This window comes from Anomaloglossus baeobatrachus, chromosome 4, assembly GCF_048569485.1.
Source record: "Anomaloglossus baeobatrachus isolate aAnoBae1 chromosome 4, aAnoBae1.hap1, whole genome shotgun sequence".
Classification (NCBI taxonomy): domain Eukaryota; kingdom Metazoa; phylum Chordata; class Amphibia; order Anura; family Aromobatidae; genus Anomaloglossus; species Anomaloglossus baeobatrachus.
In genome coordinates, this window is record NC_134356.1 from 354,744,183 (window position 1) to 354,767,537 (window position 23,355).

Sequence of the window (23,355 nt, forward strand, 5' to 3'; positions counted from 1 at the left end):
TGTTTAGGGGCGGGCATTGGAGTCATGTGATCGGGAGTGAGGGGAACTGAATGTGCCAGACTGGGAGCCGGCATCTAACAGCTGCGAGGCTGTAACCAAGGTAAACATCGGGTATTTACTTTGGTTACAAGCTTCTGCAGCTGCTAGGAGCCGGCTGCCTGCACAAGTTACCAACGTAAACATCGGGTAACTAAGATAAGTGGTTACCCGATATTTACCTTGGTTACGAGTGTCCGCAGCTCTCAGGTGGGAGAGAGAGACAGGAGAGGGAGGGGGAGAGATGGAGAGAGAGGGAGGAGAGGGAGGGGGAGAGAGAGAGGGAGGAGAGAGATAGACTGATCACGGAGGCTGGCTTCTGGGCATGCTCAGTAGAGCAAGCAGGATCCTGCCTATCAGTACGCCAGCGTTCACCTGCGTTCGAGTGCTGTTTAGTCAGGATCCAGCAATTTGCAGAAGTTGGACGCAGCTCAAAAACGCTACAAGTAGCATTTTTGAAAGATGTTAAAAAACTGCAAGTTGCTGGATCCTCACTATAACGCACGCAAACGCAGGTGAACGCATGTTAACGCGAGTCCATTGCAAATGCATTGAAATGAAAACGCATTTGCACTGGATCCGTTTCTGCGTTAAAAAAACGTTATGGACGGATGTTAAATAAACGTAGTGTGAAACCAGCCTTACATGCCATTATGAGAAGCAGAGTGCAGATAGAGACTGGCCATGAAGAGAACATGTACTAGTGTGTTGCTTTTCTTTTAATTTTACACACACAGAGACAAAAATGCATTTATGTGGAACGTGACAGCAGATAGTTGCTGCCTGATCCACAATTAGCATGTATCAGACCCCAGCAGGATAATTTCAGCCATTTATGTTTGGGTCTGAAATGCTGTGACGTTTCTGAGATAAGCATACTTTACAAGCCAGCAAAGGACCAAACCACATGAATAACAAGTTGAAAAGTCCGGTCCCAACCCGCACATTCCCTCTGAGTGATTGCTCTCTCCCTGCATGTGTGTATAGGGAGAGATGTGTCAGCTATTGAAAACAGCCAAGAAAAAGCCGCCGGAGACCAGCCTTCTCAACCAGTCACTTGGTCCCCTGCATCAAATAAACTATATTTTTGTTTGAAACGACGCCGTGGTTCAGAATTAAACATGAAAGGCAGAAATTATTCTACCAACGTCTCATAGATGCTGCCTGTGGATCAGGCAGCATGTTTCCACTGCTAGGTTCCATTTAATAATAAATGAACTCTGCTTGTGGTGCCGGCAAATCATTTTATAGGCCATACCATGGTTTTACTATTATTACTCCTGAGAAATGGAATATTACAATTTTGCAAGTCTCCATATATATATTTGTCAAAAGGCAATCCTTACATGATCTGTAAAGGCCATGCATAGGAAAGAGTTAACAGGTAAATGTAGCAACATTGTGTACATACAGTAAATAAAAATGTGTAATATGTAGCTGAAGGTTAAGTACTATGGTTAATTACGTGTAGTTTAGTTATATTATCCTAAAGAGAAAAAATGGTCATCACATTGGAAAAATCATGTTAAATCATTGCTGTTCAGTGAAGAAAGACTAAACATACATAACACCTCGTTCAGCCCATTACTGAATTGGCAGTAATCTAGTAATGCAACCTCACAGATTTGTGAACAGATTGGCCACGTACAAGGTCAGGATTACACAATGGTTTACTCATCTTCTAAACATAGAACTAAAGGTTTCATGTAGAAAGGACTGCTACAGGTTGCGTCATTGAAAACACTTGTAGACAAGTATTTCAGTGTTATTAGCAAGAAGAGGATGCTTATGAAACATTAGTGTGAGCCATTATCTTCTTCAGTATGATTGCAGTGATAACAGTAAATGCTCATACTCTAGCAGGTTCTAACACAGTTAGACAATATCTACAAAATTATCTTAGCACGTACCATATATAATAACAATGATCTTATATTATGGAGCACATGATGATGAACAAAGCACCATGTTGCACCTGTCACATTACCAAGAAAAAATTAAAATGTAAAATCGTAACTCAAAGGATAAGTAATGCCAATCATTCCCATACAAATAATTACATATCATCCTTGGTGTTTGGACAGCGCAAGGTGCAGCTAGTGGTGGACCCATGAGCATTTGTCTATGTGTCATAGAGATGTCACCAATGTCACATTCTGAGCTGATTTATTTAAAGGCATTTAGACATACAGTAGGTTGGGGGTGCTACATTGAAACTTGTGGCCCCTGTGAAATTAGTAGGCCTAAGTAAAAATCTACAATAGCCCCTTCAAGGCATTGTTCAAAATAGCATCATGGCTTCACTTGGTACTGGAGTCATCATGGTTCTAAAAAACATTATTGAGTGCAAGCTCTTAAAGGGGCTGTCCACCTATATAAATAGTATATATGAATATATATTTACAGTAATATATATATATATATATATATATATATATATATATATATATTTTTTTTTTTTTTAATTTGAATACAGGTATTTGGTGTGAATAATGTTTTTGGAATTTATTTTACAGCCCCTTTGATTACCTGTATATTCAACTTCAACATGGTCTTCGGTCATAAATCAAAGAACAGAGGAGATCAGAAGACAGATTAAAGAGCTACAAACTCTCCCCTTGGACCATCAGAATGAGCGTAATAGCAGATTCTCATTTACCCCAGTCTGCAGCCAGCAATATGTTAAACAATGCAAATGGAGCAACATTTTTAATAAAACCCATTACAAGAATTATTTTAACATGAAATCTGATGCGTTTAAAAAGAAACGGTAATGGGCCCAAAGGGTATTTTTCGCTAAAATAATTTTTACAGTTGGCCTTTATTATAAATTTTGCCTTCTATAGGCTCTGTATTGCACTCTCTTTTTCTGGCTGCAGAATCCGTTAACTGAAAATTTGTCAGTGAGCTCATTCTGACAGTGACAGGAGAGTTTAAAATTTGCTTAACTGCCTTTTGAGCTCCAATCAATTGATTTGTGACCACTGACCACATCAAAGTTGAATATAAAAGGAAACAAAGACCCTGTACAAGCTACATTTTTAATAAAATCCAAAAACAAAAAATATTTTTATCCCCAAATACATGAATTTAAGTATAAAAAAAACACAGAATAAGCATTTCTGTTTGCCCAGATTTTGATTTTATGAAAAGGTTAATGGCACATATTATTCTGCTAATCAAAAATGTTAGTATAAGGTCTATAGAAAATACTCAACATCCTTTTAAATTTTGTACAGCATTTTTGGAGTTTTTGCAGCGCTGCATTTTGGGTTTCATTACAAAAATCAGCTTCACCTATGTAGGGCATTATTCTCTTTGGGATTCTCTGTAGAATTTCAAAAATGGCAGTGGGGAACAACACACATGTAAATATAAAAATGCCATACAAAAATGTTCAAAGTGCATGGCTTTTTCTCATGTTTTTAAAACAAAAAAAAGTATGCATCATATAGTACCACATAGGGTGAAATGTCTCACTGACAATGATGGGGAGATTTCTATTAAGTTTTATCTCTCCAGTGTGCATCAGGTTTCTTATCCATAATGAAAAATTGTCATCAAAACAAGGACACTTTTCATCATGTTGGATTTTATTTCTCTATTTTTTTTGTAATATTAAGGCTATGTGTGCACGTTGCTTTTTTCATGCTTTTTACCTTGCAGATTTTAATCAATACTGCAAGGAAAAACACATCCAGTAAAGTCTATGAGAATCGTGACTTGCTGTGCACATGTTGCTTCTGTTTTCCCTGCAGATTTTGTGCTGAAAAAAGAACCAGCATGTCAATTGTTTCTGGAGACTTTTCTGCATTTCTATAATCCAGTGCAATGTTTTATCATGACAGTGGATTATATTGCAGCACTTTGCCCCTCACACTATGCACATGTAACGCTCTCCGGCTCCCCTGTCACGCTCCCCGGCTCCCCTGCCACGCTCCCCGGCTCCTTTGCAAAGCGTCCCCCGCTCCACGGCCTCCATGCATACTCACCTGCGTCCTCCAGGCAACCCGATCCTCGGTCCCGGCGCCCATCTGCGATGCTGAGCGCTCCTGCCTCCTGTGCACCGCTCCCTGCTCTGGCTTCTGGCACCTGGGCCTCGCGCATGCGCATTAGGGCGCGCGCGCGGTCATTGACCCTCTCTTAAAGGGCCAGCGTCCTTCAACAGGATATTGAAGATTCAGGTGCAGGGTATATAGGGGGTTCCTTTCCAAGTGGGCGGGGCCTGTTCTTCATGTTTTGCTAAGCTAGGAGTCAGGTCTCCTTGTGTCTTGTGGTATACTTACCTATCTGTCTCCTAGAGCCGCTCCTGCCTCGCCAATCGGTCCTGACGATACCCGAACCCCGAACGGTGACGGTCTGCCATCCCGTCAGTTCATACCATCTCCGATCCCTGTGGTGACCCGTCTTCTCGCTCCGTCGGTTCCGGACTCTGCCTGACGTCATCTCGGCCTCCGAACCTGAGCTCCGTCACCCGGACTACCTTCAGTGACTCCGTGGTCCCAGGGACTTCTACACTCCACTCCTCTGAACGGACTGTCCTGCTACCCGTAGTGCTCCGGCTACCGGGCACTTTGCCTTCAGTTAGGTGTTCAGCCCAGTGGATCCACCTCCTGGGTCTGCCCATCCACCTGGCCCAAACAGTAAGAACAGGCCATGGATCCCGCCGAAGCACTAGCGACCCAGCTGGGCACCTTGCAGCAGGAACTCGTACGACAGCGCGAGACCCAGTCCCGCATGCTGGCCTTCATGTCCTCGGTGGATACCCGCCTGAACACGCTGCAAGCAACTGCCACGTCCCTGGCATCTCAGGCTACTACTGCACAGTCCATGGCCACGGTTCCCGTGGCGGCTACCTCGGAAGCTTCTAAACTCCGCATGGCCTCGTCACCCCGATATGCCGGAGATCCCAAGAACTGCAGAGGATTCTTAAACCAGTGCTCCCTCCATTTCAAGCTGCTTCCGCACCTGTTTGCCTCCGACCAAGCAAAGGTGGCGTTTGTGATGTCCCATCTAGAGGGTGAGGCACTGGCCTGGATGAACTCCTTGTGGGAAAAGGAGGACCCTGTAACCACTAACATCCAGGACTTCCTGCAGGCATTTAGAACCACCTTTGATGAACCCGGACGTGCCGCCGCATCCGCCTCATCACTCCTCAGACTACGTCAGGGGACCATGACGGTGGGGCAGTATGCCATCCGCTTCCGCACTTTGGCCTCAGAATTGGGGTGGAACAATGAAGCCCTCACCGCCGCCTTCTGGGAAGGACTCTCCAGTCGTATTAAGGACGAGCTGGCAGGTCGCGATGTTCCTTCCACCCTGGATGCCCTGATCGCACTAGCCACCCGCGTGGACCTCAGATTCCAGGAACGATCCAAAGAGGTGTCCCGCGAGAGACGTCCAATACGGCATTTCTCTCCTCCGCAGAAGCCCGCCGTACTCCAGTCAGCGTCGTCTGGTGTCTCTGTCCACGAGCCCATGCAGATTGACCGTTTGCGGCAGTCCGAACAACGCCGAGCAGAACGGCTCGCCAAGGGCCTCTGCTTCTACTGTGGAGAAGGCACACACCTGCTACGTTCCTGTCCAGAGAGACCGGGAAACTCCAAAGCCTAGGGTTGGTAGGAGAGGCCACCCTAGGTGCTGTGACTCTCTCAGACCCGGTTACGTGGACTGTTCAAGTAACAACGGGAGAGACGCGGTTCACGGCCGAGGCGTACCTCGATTCCGGGGCAGCAGGCAATTTCATCCAGCAGGCCACGGTGGACAAGTACCAGGTGCCTGTTACTCCACTCGACAAACCCCTCGTGATTGCCTCTGTAGATGGGAGACCCCTCTCTGACACCATCTCGTGGATCACCAAGCCAGTGGAACTACGTATCGGTGCCCTGCACACCGAGAACATCGCTCTCTACGTCCTCCCACACATGTCTCATCAAATCCTGCTGGGACTCCCCTGGTTACAGGCACACAAACCGTCTAGTCAGCTGGTGTACTGGTGAAATCACCCGATGGGGCTCCTCTTGCCACGAGAACTGTCTGAAGACTATACAGCCCATCCGACGACCTCCATTCCGGAATCCCTACCGGGACTGCCCTCGGCCTATGGGTCCTTCGCGGACGTCTTTGATAAAAAGGAGTCAGAGGTACTGCCGCCACATCGTCCTTATGACTGTGCCATCGACCTACTCCCGGGAACTACACCACCTCGAGGACGGATATATCCTCTGTCTCCTGCTGAAACAAGGGCCATGTCTGCCTACATCACGGAGAACCTGGCAAGGGGATTCATTCGGAGATCCTCCTCTCCTGCTGGAGCAGGCTTCTTCTTCGTTAAGAAGAAAGAGGGTGACCTACGCCCATGCATTGACTACCGGGGATTGAACCAAATCACCGTGAAAAATAAATACCCCCTGCCGCTCATCCCCGAATTGTTTGATCGGCTTAGAGGAGCTCGTGTGTTTACCAAGTTGGATCTTCGGGGTGCCTACAACCTGGTCCGCATCCGCTCTGGGGACGAATGGAAGACCGCATTCAATACTCGCGATGGGCACTATGAATACTGTGTGATGCCCTTCGGCCTGTGTAACGCCCCCGCAGTCTTTCAGGAATTGGTGAACGACGTGTTCCGGGACCTTCTCTACGTCTGTGTGGTGGTGTATCTTGATGATATCCTGGTCTTCTCTCCGGACCTCCAGACCCACAGAGAGAACGTGCAGCTGGTACTACAAAGACTGAGAGAGAATCGGCTGTACGCCAAGTACGAGAAGTGCGTCTTCGAGCAGTCTTCTCTTCCCTTCCTGGGTTACGTAATCTCCGATACCGGCCTGCAGATGGACCCGGAGAAGGTCTCTTCCATTCTCAACTGGCCCCCTCCTTCCGGACTGAAGGCAATCCAACGCTTTCTTGGATTTGCAAACTATTACCGTCAGTTCATCCCTCACTTCTCTGCCCTGACTGCACCTCTCTCTGCCTTGACCAAGAAGGGGGCTAATCCAAAGGACTGGTCACCTGCAGCCGACGCCGCGTTTGGCTCCCTGAAACAGGCATTTGCTTCCTCCCCTGTGCTCCACCGTCCTGAGTTAAACCGACAGTTCACCTTGGAGGTGGATGCCTCCTCCTCGGGAGCCGGAGCAGTGCTCATGCAGAAGTCCTCCTCCGGGAAGATGGTTACTTGCGGTTTCTACTCCAAGGGCTTCTCAGCGCCTGAACGCAACTACACCATCGGTGACCGAGAGCTATTAGCAGTCAAACTGGCTCTGGAGAAATGGCGCTACCTTCTGGAGGGAGCAGTGTACCCCGTGATCATTTACACGGACCACAAGAACCTGGAATACCTGCGGTCCGCTCAGCGACTGAACCCACGGCAAGCCAGGTGGTCCTTGTTCTTTGCCAGGTTCAATTTTCAGCTCCATTTTCGACCCGCGGACAAGAATGTGCGAGCAGATGCCTTGTCCAGGTCATTCATGCCCATGGAACAGGAGGAGGAAACATCCCAGCCCATCATCTGCCCAAGTAAAATCATTCCGGTGGCTCCTGTTACCCTAGCCCAGATACCGCCCAGGAAGACCTATGTCTCTGAGACAGACAGGCAAAAAGTGTTGCACTGGGGCCATGCCTCGAAAATAGCCGGCCATGCTGGTCAGAAGAAAACATGGAGTACAATTGTACGTCACTACTGGTGGCCATCCCTTTGCACGGACGTCGCTTCTTTTGTCTCAGCCTGCTCCTCTTGTGCCAGGAACAAGACACCCAAACACCTGCCATATGGTCGTCTTCTGCCTATACCCTCCGTTCCGTGGCAACACATTGCAATGGACTTTATTACAGACTTGCCCCTGTCCTCTGGACACACAGTCATATGGGTCGTGGTGGACTGTTTCTCCAAGATGGCTCATTTTGTCCCTATGGCTGGACTGCCCTCTGCCCAGGAACTCGCTGACGCCTACATACAGCACATCTTCCGGTTGCATGGCTTTCCATCACACATTGTATCTGACAGAGGAACTCAGTTTACCTCCCGCTTCTGGAGGGCTCTCTGCAAACATCTGGGAGTGACTCTGGACTTTTCTTCAGCCTACCATCCCCAGTCGAATGGCCAAGTGGAACGAGTCAATCAGATCTTGACCTCCTTCTTACGTCACTACGTTAACGCCCATCACGACGACTGGTCCACGCTTCTTCCTTGGGCTGAATTCTCCCATAACCACCACGTCAGTGAGTCCTCCTCCAGCTCTCCCTTCCATGTCATTTATGGACTTCAGCCTTCCGTCCCATTACCTGTATCCTCTTCCTCGGATGTCCCTGCTGCTGATGCTGTAGTCCGTGACTTCACAACAATTTGGGACTCTGTCAAGACGTCCCTTGGACGTGCTTCCCTGCGGATGAAGAGACACGCAGACAAGAGGCGTCTGGATCCTCCGTGTTTCTCTCCAGGAGATCTGGTCTGGCTTGCCTCCAAGTACGTCCGATTGAAGCTACCATCATACAAGCTGGGTCCTCGCTACATCGGGCCGTTTAAAGTCCTCAGCAAAATAAATGAGGTCTCCTACAAGCTGCAGCTCCCGGCCACGATGACAATACCCAACTCCTTCCACGTCTCCCTGCTCAAGCCGGTTGTCCTTGGTCCCTTCTCCGCTGCTGCCAGTTCTGCTCCTCCTCCTATTGCTGATGATGACATCTATGCGGTAAGGGATATCGTGGCCATGAAAACCGTACGGGGCCGACAGTTCTTCCTGGTGGACTGGGCAGGGTATGGTCCTGAGGATAGGTCCTGGGAACCCCGGGAGAATGTGGGTACTCCCCTGATACGTGCCTCCCTGTCCCGGTTGTGGGGAGGGGGGCGTGGGGGAGGGGGTACTGTCACGCTCCTAGGCTCCCATGTCACGCTCCCCGGCTCCCCTGTCGCGCTCCCCGGCTCCCCTGCCATGCTCCCCGGCTCCCCTGCCGCACTCCCCGGCTCCCCTGCCACGCTCCCCGGCTCCTTTGCAAGGCGTCCCCCGCTCCACGGCCTCCATGCATACTCACCTGCGTCCTCCATGCAACCCGATCCTCGGTCCCGGCGCCCATCTGCGATGCTGAGCGCTCCTGCCTCCTGTGCACCGCTCCCTGCTCTGGCTTCTGGCACCCGGGCCTCGCGCATGCGCATTAGGGCACGCGCGGTCATTGACCCTCTCTTAAAGGGCCAGCGTCCTCCAACAGGATATTGAAGATTCAGGTGCAGGGTATATAGGGGGTTCCTTTCCAAGTGGACGGGGCCTGTTCTTCGTGTTTTGCTAAGCTAGGAGTCAGGTCTCCTTGTGTCTTGTGGTATACTTACCTATCTCTCTCCTAGAGCCGCTCCTGCCTCGCCAACCGGTCCTGACGATACCCGAACCCCGAACGGTGACGGTCTGCCATCCCGTCAGTTCATACCATCTCCGATCCCTGTGGTGACCCATCTTCTCGCTCTGTCGGTTCCGGACTCTGCCTGACGTCATCTCGGCCTCCGAACCTGAGCTCCGTCACCCGGACTACCTTCAGTGACTCCGTGGTCCCAGGGACTTCTACACTCCACTCCTGTGAACGGACTGTCCTGCTACCCGTAGTGCTCCGGCTACCGGGCACCTTGCCTTCGGTGAGGTGTTCAGCCCAGTGGATCCACCTCCTGGGTCTGCCCGTCCACCTGGCCCTAACAGCACACAACATGGTGTGTGAGGCTCTCTGTAGCTCAGTAACCCGGGGTCAGCATCGTGATAACCTAGGGTTGCCATGGCAGTGACTGCGTCGCTGTGATCACATTACAGGGATCCAATCGCCAGGGACAGGTGAGCGATCCCTCTCTCTCCCTTCTGAATGCTGTGATCGAATTGATCACATTATTCAGAGGATTAAACTGCCGGGAGTTACACGAGTACCACTTCGGGCAGTGAGACCCGGTGGCGATCATGGGAACATGGAGACTTAACTCCCATGATTGCCATAACTTAAAAAAAGTCGGAAAAACTCAAATGAAAAAATGCGCAAATGCAACAAAAATTTTGCTATTTTTTCCTGTCAAAACATGCTTTTTTATGTGCAGAAAAGAAGCACATAAAAAAGTAACGTGCGCTCATAGCCAGATTATTTTACCTGAATAGAAATTTATAATATCAATGTCAAACTAGTTAGCATTATCAGTCCCATAAGTATGGTCAGTTTTCGGTATTATCTCTACATTGAAGTGGTGTAATGTAAAGATTATATAATATAAGAAGGTTATTCCATTGAGCACATAGGAAAGGAATGTAAAATCGCACAATAAGAACTTTTATGTTTCATCAGTGTTACACTAAAGCATTATAAAAACAGTTTAATCTCCAGGAAAACCTAATTTAATTTCTAGCTCAGATAGCATGTAATTGTGCTAATAGAGAGGAGTGTTTTGTTGCTTTATCTGTAAATAAAGTCTATTAAGAAAAGCTCTTCCCTGGTTCAGAGTGGATCTTTGCTTTATTTTACTAGCTAAGCATGGAAATCTGTGTCAGAGTGATTACACCTTTTATCCACTGTGAGTTCTCTTTTTAGGTTCCTGATACTCTTTAATTTCCCACTTCAGCTAATTTAGCAATAAAATTACAGAGGTTTAGTGAGGTTAGCTACCAAGGAACTGGAGCATGAATGTTCTTTTAAGTTCAATTCAACAAAATCACATAATCTAAAAGAAAGAATTCATTAAATAACAATTAAGCAGAAATGGATCATTGACAAAATATATACAGTTTGATAGTAAAATTAATTTATTTTCTCAACGGTATAGAACATTTGGTAATGCAACAAATAGGATTAGCTTTTCAAGGTTCATTTAATCCATCTTAATTGAGATACAGAAAGCAAATGATTGATCATAAAACCAAATGACGGGACCATTGAGATGGTAGACATTTTGTTATAGATGTTTTAGTGCTGACTAAGCCCTTTAAGCAAGTAATACTGAAAATGTGAATGTTTCTATATTTTCTGGAAAAAATATTAATGAGTCTAGTTTGTTTTGGATAAGGATCAAAATCAATGAACTGATGCAGACAAAATGAGACTTTCACCTCCACTAATCATTCAAGATGGCTGACAAGAATGCAAGTCCTGCCTTAGTACACACACAAAGCGAAGCATATATAAAATAGATAGCAAACGACTTTGAATGAGTTGGGAAGGATATATCACTTGGGATGCTCATGTGCATACTTCAGACATAAACAACTGCTAGACTTCATTGTACAGAGCCATAAGGGCTTTAACCCTAGAACGCGCAACCATAGAAATCTACCATAGAAAACAAGTAACCTAGCAGGCCTGCGAGGTCCCAGGTATGCGTTCTAGGGTTAAAATACACCATATTAGATGTTTAAAATTTCAGACATATGGAACCACAGCGAGGCCCCAGAAAATCCATAGGTATTATATTTTAGCTTTCTACAAGTTGGAAGTTCTATGCCTAAAAGGAATCTGTCAACGGGTTTTTGCTAAGTAATCTAAGAGAAGCATAATGTAGTCAAAGAGATTCTGAATCCAATGATGTATCACTTAGGTATAGGGTGCAATCAATCTGACACAATAACAATTTTTAGATGTAGCCATGTAACAGTGCTGCATCAGCTTCCCCACACACACCAGGCTCTCAATAGAGATTGTACAATGACGGTGAGGTGTCAATTAGCGGAGGGGGTGTGCCGGATTGTTGTGCATGTGACTTTGTAGTCCGAGCAATCAGACATCCACTTGCACAAACAAATGTAGCAAATAAAAAACAGATTGGGCCTGAATTCTCTTTGTTAATCCTTAAAGAATGCTGTCTTTAAATTACATAGCAAAAACCTGCTGGCAGATTCCCTATAAGGTTTTATCTTACAATATGTGTTTTTAAGTGGCTCTTCTTTTCAGTGTAAATATAAACTAGTTAAATGTATGCTAAAATAAGATTTATTTTGCCATGAATGCATTTGGAAACAGAAGAGTTTCTAGATATCTTCCTAACTTATATTTAGAGAAAAAAACTGCTATTCTTATACTATAGCATAGATCAAAATCATAAAGGCAATTGGGGTATGATAAAACAAAATAACCAAAGACGTAAACTCTAAAGGCTCACAATTAGGTCCGGATCCGCGTGGTTTCAAAGATATCTGGGTGCCAGACCTAGGCCCGGGATTCCGGGTGCATAATCCGGATTCGGGAATTAAAGTAAGAATAAACAAAACAAGAAATAAGTGATGGTTTCATACTTACTGAGACTCGGTGTCATGGCAGCATACTGCTTCCGGGTCGCTCATTCACTTTATGTACTGTGCATCGCATGCACACAGCTTTCCATGCTTTCCATGTTTTCCCCGCCAAACGGCTGTCCTCTCATCTGTGATTGGTTGCAGGCAGACATGCCCCCAGCCTGTGACAGTGTCTGCCTGCAGTCATCTCAGCTCAATCATTGTCTGCACAGCCAGCGGTCGTTCTCTATCTGTTATGTAGCAGAGCTGAAGTTTCATGAGACCTTATGTGGATTACGCCAGACCTGCAGGGTGTTGGGAGTTAATAAAGTGGTGAAGGAGGGTGTGTTTTGTGCTTTATTCCAAATAAGGAATTTTTTCGGTGTCTGTGTTTATTTATTTTCATTTACAGGTTGTATGATGCAGGTGTCTCATAGATGCCTGTGCCGTCACTAACCTAGGGTTTAGTAGCAGCTGTAAACTGTTATTACGCCCTTATTACCCCGATTGGCACTGCTCCAGGCCAACGGGAAGAGCTGGTAAAGCACTGGAATTGTCACATCTAATGGATTCGGCAATACCAGATGGCTGCGGGCTGAGAATACCAGCCCCCAGCTGGCTTTATCTTGGCTGGGTATCAAAATTAGGGGGGACCGCATGCTGTTTTTTTTAATTATTTATTTCATTTAAAAAAAATGCATGCGGTTTCTCTTAGACCGGAATCACACTTGCGAGGGACTCCCGTGAGTCTGACATCACAGCACAGCCGAACACACTTCTGACAGGAGAGTGCATGTATTTCTGGGTACATGTAAGCTCACGCTAAGAGCACGGCAGGCAGGTACGGGTGATGTCATGCCAGACTCACACGAGTCTGACACGCATCATTGGCACAGCTACACACTCTGACAGGAGCGTGCATGTGTTTCTGTCTACATGCATGCTCACGATACTGACCCGCAGACACTTGTACTGCTTTCCCCGCAAAGTAGTGAATATTGAATTGTCGGCTCCGGAAAGGAAAAGCGTGACCCGGAAGGAGTTAGCTGTCATGACACAGCCTGGGTGAATAGATTGCGCTCGCGATCCCCTATCCCCTTCGCAAATGTTTTTAATCTCCGGATTATGGTCCCCATTGACTTATATGGGCACCAGATTCCGGAGTGGATTAGACTTTTATTTCAATCTGGCAGTGATCCACCGGTCCCGGTTTTTGGCGGGTTTGATCAACTTTACTCACAATGTGTATGAAGATCACTTCATTTCTGGAAGCCTGGGCTTCAATTAGTGATGAGTTAATGTATTTGAATGGAATTCAATTCTACTTGAATATTACAAAAAAACACATTTGCCTAGATACAATTTTTTGACGTGAGCACCGGCTGGTTGATGGTGAAGAGTTGAGGGGCCAGATAAGTGAGTGATAAGTATATTATTTTAAAATTTTCTACATTTTATGTGTATTACTTACTGTGATCATTCAATTTGAAGATAATAATTTTACTGTAAATTAAATTTCCTGGGAAATCCGCAAATTTGATTGTTGTCAGATCTGCTCATCTCTAGTTTTAATTTCTAAATTCCTGGATTACAACAATTTTATAGACTGAATACTTTCAATTCAGAGCCATCTCAGTCATTGCTTTCTGTTCATAGTTGTCATCTTGACTTAATTAATTAACATATCTAGACCAAAATTATTACTTAAATTCTTTCACTTCAATTTCATCTAGCTGTATTATTCTGTTCATCATTAGCTTTGTATCAAAACTGTACAAATTACATTGCTTACCAATAGTGGAAGGTATTTCTAGCACACCAGAAAAGAAAATAAATCAGGAAATTTTGCTGAACTAAATATTTATTGAATGACCTAGTGCATTGAAAGACAACCAACGTTTTGACTCTCTATAAGTAAAAACATCGGTTGTCTATAAAAAATGCACTAGGTCGCACAATAAATATTCATTTCAGCAAGATTTTCAGATTTTTTCTTTTCTGGTGTGCCAGAAATACCCTTCACTTACTATTTTCCGAAGCACCATCACTTGACAGTGAAGCAAGACTAATCTTTTTACTGAATACCAATAGTTTTGTAATACACGTCTGCTGGATGGCTGTAAGAAAAAGAGTTCAAAAACATAAGGTCCATATATATATATATATATATATATATATATATATATATATATATATATATATAGGCATTGTTAGGTAGCAGAAGGTAAAAGAAAAACATTTTTGTCATTTTTGTTTTATATATAATTAAATGTATTAATTAAACACATATATTACACACTTGTTTACTCACCGTAGTTGTCTTTATTCGTCCACCTGGTTGCGTACAAGTCCAACCTGACTTATTGATTAATAAATCACAACCTTCTCCTTCTAAACATGGAAGCATTTCACACCACTGTTTCGTTCTTATAATACGCGCTGTAAGGAGAAGAGAAAATAAAAGCACGGTGATAAATATTTTGCACCTCTGAGATTTTCCATGTCCATGTGATCATCATCTTTTATGGTACAGTAACTAGTTCAATGAAAAATAGGTCAATGACTTGTCCTAGTTAAATAACAATTAACAAATGAAAAACTATTGTGACATGATAATGCTAAATTACGGATCCTCACTTTAGTATATGAATGTTTCATTTAAGGGTAAATATAGCTACAGCCTTACATTAGTCCATGACTTAAGTGAAGTGCAATGCTTGGTGCAGACATTAGATTCCATTCACTTCAATGGAATAAACAAGCTACTTTATGTTAAAAGGGCTGTCCACTGTTGTGATGCTAAATGTAATAGTATAGGTCCTCAATATTAGATTGTTGGAGGTCTAACACTCAGCTCCCTGATATAAAACTTTTGTCAGCTCTGGTAGTGACCAGCTGTATACTGTGTACAGGAGGGAACAACATAGCTCCATGTACCTATTAGTGGCTGTGCCAAGAAATGCAGCTCAGCTATGATTAAGCTTTACCATTCACAGCCCTTCACTTTCTAAATCCGGCCACTGCCAAAGTCAATAACAGTTGATCGGTGAGGATGACAGGTGTCAGACCCCCAAAAATCTGGAATGGCTAGCAAATCCCTAAAATAGGTCATCAATAGAGATAAGTGAGCCTGAAAAGTTAAGTTCACACCGAAAATGCACTACATATGGAATTTAGAAAAAAAAAATCAGAGTTCGGAGGTCGGGTGCTTTACATCTGCTGATGTTGCGCCTCTGAGGCTCTGGTTGTCACAGGGTACTGCACCTCAATTAAGGTGCAGTATTCATCTCAGGTAAGGGGGGGTTAATCACCGGAGTTCTACATTCCCACACTACATACAGCTTAGGAGCCTTCACACAGGGTGGGATGGCTCAGGGTAGGCAGGGGGTGGCCATAACAATCCTGGGACTTGCCAGTCACTGAAGCCAGTCACCTGGGGGGGCGGGTATCACTTGGGGTAGAAATAGGCGCAACACACTCACATGCAGAGCAGAGCTGAACAGACCAGTCAGGACCATAGTTCTGGCAAGACATCTCTGGAAAACTTGGACTTTACTGGGCTCGGGGCTTGAAGCGGGAGCTCAGCTAGGGTACCTAACTGCTGAGGGGGACACCCTAGAAATAGGACTCTCTCCCTCTCTCTCAAAACACCAGTGGTGATCCCTTATCGAATCTGGGATCGATCTGAGCCCATCACGGCAGTGACCAGTGTGACCGGGCTGGCAGCTGAAGTTGTGAGTAAACTACACCCTGAACACGCAGAGACTGTGTTGGCTCGTCCTTACCGGCACCACCGCCCAATTCTTCGGCGCCAACGGCCTTACCTTCCTTCTTCATCCAGCCAGGGCCCGCTCCGCATGTGGGGAGCGATACAATACCAGTTGCCTTAACATCTGCCCCAGCGAGAAACCCTGCAGCGGCGGCTACTCCTGGCAGCACACCACAGGTGACGTCATGACAAACTCTTCCAAATACCCCGCTTCCCCCACCATTTAATGTACGCCTCGGGTCAAGGGAACCAGGCAAGGCCACCCCGTGACAATGTTTGACCCGACCCGAAATGGCCCGGCGCAAGTACGGTAACCCCCTGCCCCGTGGGGCGCTACACTGACCACTCATGCAACCATCGCTGTGCTCTGGTGTGCTTGGTGCTCAGCCCAGTGGAAACTGCTTGCAATGTTTGAATGTCTTGTACTGGGGTAACAATAGCATGAGCAGATGTAGTGTTTCAAAAAAAAAATGGAAAAACCTCGCCCTTCCTCCTCTGGAAGTGTTCTTTTTATGGCTGGCTGCATTTGGGTGGGCACCCAAACTACCCATTCAGTGACTTCCATTGGTGTTAAGGTCAAGTCTGGGTACAGAACAGAATTTTATTTAAAGTACAGCTGAACCCGCAGAACCCGAACTTAAACAGGTCTGCCCATCTCTAGTCATCAAGATTACAGCAGTGGGCAATTTCTTCAAGGCTCTTTCACAACAAATACAGCAGTCACTAACAATAATATAATAATAATATTAATAATAATATTTATTCATTTATATAGCGCTATTAATTCCATAGCACTTTACATACATTGGCAATAACATTGACTACCCAATATGACCGAGGCTGTATCTTCATAACAGTGTAATTTTACAGTTGTATCTTACTTTTTCATCCCAAATAGGCATATGGATGTCACAGAGGAGGTCCCAAGCCAAAACCTGCCTTATGTGAACCAGTATGAAGAACAAATAAGGAAGGACCATTCATTTCACTGGCAATCAAGGAAACTATATGGCTGATCTCTACTTCCTCTGGTAATATCGGCTGCTTGCTAGGGGTGTTAGAATTTAAACTCTCTGTGAACCTAATTTCCTAGATCATCTTCAGTATAGAAAAGGATTATCTCCCTGAGATAATTCTTTTCAACATGAATTTAATTACTTAAGTAATCACAATTTTAGGCTTTGACCAATGTTATATAATATTGGACTGATGCGAGCTGCAGGTGATGACTTCCAGTGGCGCTGGGGAGCCAGCAATTATTCTATTGTAACCAATACTGCTCCTCACACCACAGCTGATTTCCAGGGCTCTATAGCATGCGGAATACCCTTATAGTTACTGCTATTCTGCCACAGCATTCTAAACAAAGGGACTTTGCAATCAATGACCTTGATGACATTCTCTGTAGCATTATAGATTTTTGTACCATATCCAATCTCCTTGAAGGGCTTTTGTTATTTACAGTGTTATGATCCTTGCCACATTATTATTGTTTCCCACTGTGTAAAGTGGGATGTGCAATATCATCATGTTATATTATATCTTATGTATAATATTGTGTCTGTAGAAAAAAAAAATGAAATTCTACTGATGAAACCTGTCTGTACCGATTTTTGTAGACACATCATATCTTCTGCCTTCCATCCCACCCATTAATAAACACACAACATAAGCCACACTTTATATTATTGACCCAGAACCTCAATGTCTACAACTATTATCTATATACATAATTGTATACAGGTATAAAATGAGGACTACAGTTCTCAACTCCCAAAGTTCACCATTTCTTTCTGAACCTGTGCAGCAGATACCTTTCTTCTCTGCTCTGCTCATAGGCACGTGTCTCTTGTGCTAGTTTGAAATTCAATTCTTTACATCTAAATCACTTATATACAGATAAAAGCAGAAGATTGCATACACTATCTAAAAGACACAGTAGCATGTTTTTCTCACTATCTGACATGAACTCAGAATAAACCTTTCCAATTTTAGGTCAATTAGGTTTACCAAAATTATTTATATTTGCCAAATGCCAGAATAATGAGAGAGAATGTTTCAAGGCATTTTTATTATTTTCTGCAAAGTCAAAAGTTTGCATACCTTAAGATTACTATGCCTTTAAACAATACAGGATAGCCCATATGATGATGTCATGTCTTTGGAAGCTTCTGATAGGTTTATTGGTAAGATTTGAGTTAATTAGAGACACACCTGTGGATGTATTTTTAATGCAGACCTGAAACACACTGCTTCTTTGTGTAGCATCACGGGAAAGTCAAAAGAAATCAGCCAAGATCTCAGGAAGAGAATTGTGGACTTGAACAAGTCTGATTCATCATTAAGTGCAATATCTAGATACCTGAAGTTTCCATGTTCATCTGTACAAACAATTATACGCAAGTACAAAGAAGATGAGAAAGTCCAGCTCAGTGCACAGCTCATTTTGGCAGCGTCAGTGCATCTTTGAAGCCAGATGTACACATCCCGGCTTCTTTTGGTGCTTTGTGCCTGACCTGGACTTCAGAAGACAGTTCAAGTATACATCTTCTGAACACCCAGTCATGTGCAGTGTGCCTAATGAAGTCAGGAAGTATACACCCTGCGTCTGAGGTGCACTGATGCGGCCGAAATGAGCCACGGGCGTGCAAGAAATTTCTGTTAGCTGGTGGTGATGCCAGCTTATGAAAATCATGTTATTATGCCCATAGAAATGTGATAATATGGAAAGAGGGCCAACTAGTCTGGGGAACTAATACTTCTGTGACTAGTCAAGTCTTAATTATCATAGAGACAGCGAGGTTTATAAGTAACTTTTTTAATCATTCATATTAGTGAATAGTGTTATACAGACCTGGTTAGGCAGGGAATTTGAGGATACAGATTTTAATGCTGCTGAGTTGAAGGGTATAGGAGATCTGACAGGTTCCCTTTTGAAAAAAATGGATGCTTTACATTATTCCATGTTTCCAAAAAATGTATTGTAATTGCCATTATAATCTTATATTATTATGTGTTATCAATATGATGTTTTTTTCTGAGACTTTATAAACTTCATACACATTTTATTTCACTTATGTGTTGATATTAGCAGTTAACTGCAATTTTGAAGCCAAGTAATGCTCCATATGGTGACAGATTTCGCTCGAGTCCTTTGACCATCTTGCTTTCTACTTTAACTGGTGTTATGAAAATATGTGTTTGGATAGCTCTGAACACTGCATTTGCTGATCATTCATTCATACAGTCACCAACTGCCAAAGCCATGGTAAATCTCCCAAGTGGGAGGCAGCATATTTTCTGACAAGAAAAAGTGAGATAAACCTTGTCCGTCAGCCATAAATATGAACAGTCTTATCCGCCTAGTAAGATATGACTGATTAAAACACACATAAAAACCTTTAACAAATCCTACACGCTATATCTAAGAAAAAGAATTAGATTATTTTTTTTACTGGCGACAGCTGAATGGTGAATATTAAATCCTATATAGCAACGGTGGTCTTTTGAAGGAAGGAATTAAAAATATAATTCTTTCTAGTTTATATATATATTACCTCGGCTATACCATAGTACCTCTAAAGGGAATTCTAAAACAACACAAATGAATCGATGTCTTTTGCAAGCAGCAAATTGAGAGCAGTAATTATGCCGTGATAGCCCTTGAGCCCCAAGGATTCATTTACTTTACGAGACAACAAAGAAACATTACTTTATATCATTTTCTTCTCAGAGTTCTTATGTTATCTTTTATGTTTATATTGTATCATTACATTCTTTGGTGACCTGTCACAATGACATATAAACTATCTATTCACATATTTTAACAACCGCAGCTTGGATTTAATTTTTCTTCCATAGTCTGCATGTTACTACAAGCAAATCTTCCCCACATTCATTTTGTACTGCAATGGAAACACCCAGCAATAGAAAAAAAGAAAATTGTTTCCATATATTCATGGCACTGTACGCAGACTTTTATAGTTTGTTCGAGCAGGCTCAATATCCCACAGTGCTGAACACTAGAGACACGATGAAACCTTGCCATGTGCATGCAAATCAGCACACCAAGAGCATAGTCTTTGGCTGCAGAATTCTTTGTAGGGACCACCTAATGGCCATGACTCTCTGCCTCACATATATACTACCTAACCAGAAGACATAGTACATGCTTCAAAAGATGCTTGTGCCTGCCGTCAGGGACTGTTTACCATAATGTTCTTCTAAATCCCTCTCTGCCTCAAAACTTTCAAGAGAAACCTAATGTAGATGTTTTGTAGTGGACTAATTCAAGGAAGCTATAAAATAAAATGGTAACCTGAAAGATTACTACACATATTACTGAGCTAAGGTTGTTACATGCACAGATAAACCAAATGACAAACGGTACTGAACGGGCGGAAAAAGCATTACTACCTACTATTTATATTACAAGCTTGTCTTTGTCTCAAAACTGAAAAGCATTAAAATACATCTTGGTAATATTTTTAGATGTCCGTAGAAGGAAAGAACAAATGGTCCAAACGAAGCTCCAATCTGCATGAATTAGACATTTGACCTCCTTGTGAGTCATGTCTGATCATTTGGATAAGATCTGAGAATTATCAAGCACCTTTTGTAGATGCAGAACAAAGAAAAAGTGTATAAATGAAACAAGAGTCCAAAAAAAAAGAAAAGAACACTATACTTGGCCAGTTCCTTATTGATCTTTCTATAATGAAATAAGTGTTAGTTGACTGCTGTATACTCAATATTGATGGTAATATATATTGACCATGTATATTACTGAAGGACTTCCATTCCTAAGCCTCTGCAACTAAGATTTCAATATACAGTAGTTTCCATAAAACAACACTAAAAAACTTCTCTGACTCTTCATACAGATGGCCATCATGTATTTTGATGGCAATCTTATTATAGCTCCATAGTTATGAAAGTCTACATAAGGCTGGAGTCACACTTGCAAGACACTTGCACGAGTCTCGCATCGTATCACCCGGCACGGCCGCACACTTTCCTTACAGGAGGGGGTCAGCTGCATGTATTTCTAAGCAGCTGAGACGCTTGTGTCCACAGAGCATAGGCCAGGTGATGCAATGAGTCTCTCACAAGTGTGACTCCAGCCTTATATAAACTTTCATAACTATGGAACTTTAATAAGATTGCCATCAAAATACATGAGATCTATACCATATCTACAGATGCCATTTACTTCATAAGGAGGGAACCAAGTATTTTCACTTGAATTCCATACAATTGTGACAGACTGTTGACATATTGCATAAGATCCCGTAACCCCATTCATGACCAGTGATGAATATTTACATAACTGGCCTTGTCCTTGCCTTTGATGTGGGCTCACATTCCATTCCATCTCATTCCATCTCGTCAGCTAATGACCTCTGTGTCTGTCATCAAGATTCTCCTGTGAACACTAGCTGCAATCCGGCATTCATAAGAGATGATGATTTCTGCTGTACAAAGCAGTGCTGATGCACTGTTATGTATAGCACAGGTGATTGGACAATCGAATCTTCAAGTTCCAGGACCAGTCAATCCAATTAAAAGAAAACAGTTTTAAAAAATATGTAAAAAATCAAATAACTCAAAAGTTTAAATCACCTTTCTTTTTCCCCATTAAAAAGAAAATTCTTAGATTAAAAAGAAAACAATTAAAAGAAAAAATACACATATTTGGAAACACCATGTTCAGTAATTTCCGATCTATCAAAATATAAAATAAATTAGTTTGGTCAGTAAACAGTATAATGATATAAAATCAAAACGCAAGAATTACGTTTTTTTGGCTGCAATATTGTAATAAAGTGCAATAAAGGGTGATCAAAACCTGCTAACTAACCCAACATTGTAATTTTAATTTATTTATTGTTTTTATAAATCAGCTCGGGATGTAAAAAATAAGCCAACACACAGCCTCAGATCCTGAAAAATCATAATGCCAGGTCAGTTTTGCCATACAGTGAACATGGTAAATAAAAAAAACCCACTTTTTTTTGCCATTTCACCGCATTTGGAATTTTCTCCTCCATTTTTCAGTACATTATACGGCAGAATCAATAGTGGCATTCAAATGTACAACTTGTCCAGAAAAAAACAAGGCCTCATATGGCTATATTGATAAAAAAACAAACAAACAAACAAACGTTATGGCTTTTGGAAGAAAGGGAAGAACAAGTGAAAATGAAAATTGGAAAATTGCCTGGGAGCAAAGGGGTTAATACATGCACAATGACATTCTCCCCTAACAGCATTGCTTCTAGGGGAGACTATTTTCAATCATGTAGCACTGAATGAATTCAGTAACATGGCACACAGACGCTGCGTGGCTCCATACATAAGAGCTGTATGTCCATTGAGTGCTACCTTATCTTAGAGCCCTTATGTTTTTTAATATGAGGGGCTGCTGATAAGTCTTTGGCTTTATGATTTTTTTTTTGCCTCTATGGTAAAAAATGTGACATCACATGAAAGCCTTATGTGTCTAATATATGTTTTCAAAATGTTGTGTTTGTTGCTTATGGCAACAGTGTTCTACGCACACGGGAAAAACAAAATGGCGTAGTCTAATGCGATATTCACAGCAACTGAAAGCAGAGGAGTGATAAAATTCTTGTTTCTGCAAGGTAAGTCTACAAAGGATATTCTTGGTAATATGTCACTGACCATGGGGGATCAATGCCCTTCATATTCCACAGTTAAAAACTGGGTTGCCAAATTTAAAATGGGCCACTTCAGCACAAATGATGAGGAACATCCTGGACGACCGATCGTGGTTGTTGTTGATTCTCAATGCTGTGCACAACCTCATACTGGAGAATGGACAAATTTCAGTTAAAGCAATTGCAGACATCATGGGGATTTCCTGTGAACGTGTTTGTGTCATTATCCATGAACATTTGGACATGAGTATGCTATCTGCAAAGTGGGTCCCCAAATGTTTGACAACAAATTAGAGAAGCCTGCAAGTGAAAACTTCCCGGTCCATTTGTTAGCGTTTCCGGACTGATAAGAACTTCCTGGATCGACTGGTCACTATAGATGAAACCTGGATTTATTTGTATGAACCTGAAAACAAGGAGCAGTCAAAAGAGTGAAGGCACAGTGGTTCTCCTCATCCAAAGAAGTTCAGGGTTCAGGGAAATCCGCCACTAAGGTGATGGCGTCTGTGTTCTGGGATAAGGAGGGCGTGCTGCTAGTGGACTACCTTCAAAAGGGTTCCACCATCAACAAAAGGTATTACATTGAACTTTTGGACCAATTAAAGGCAGCTCTGAAGGCCAAACGGCACGGCAAGCTGTCCAAAGGAATCATGTT

At 43.3% G+C, this 23,355-nt stretch overlaps 1 protein-coding gene across 2 annotated transcripts in view; it reads right to left on the bottom strand.

Moving 5' to 3' along the window:
• TAFA5 (TAFA chemokine like family member 5) overlaps positions 1 to 23,355 on the bottom strand; it is an 854,645-nt gene that overhangs the window by 174,741 nt on the left and 656,549 nt on the right. For both annotated transcript variants that reach the window (XM_075345110.1, XM_075345111.1), the window contains exon 3: positions 14,563 to 14,690. In XM_075345110.1, coding sequence (XP_075201225.1) covers positions 14,563 to 14,690 — 128 coding nt within the window. The remainder of the gene's footprint in view (positions 1 to 14,562; positions 14,691 to 23,355) is intronic.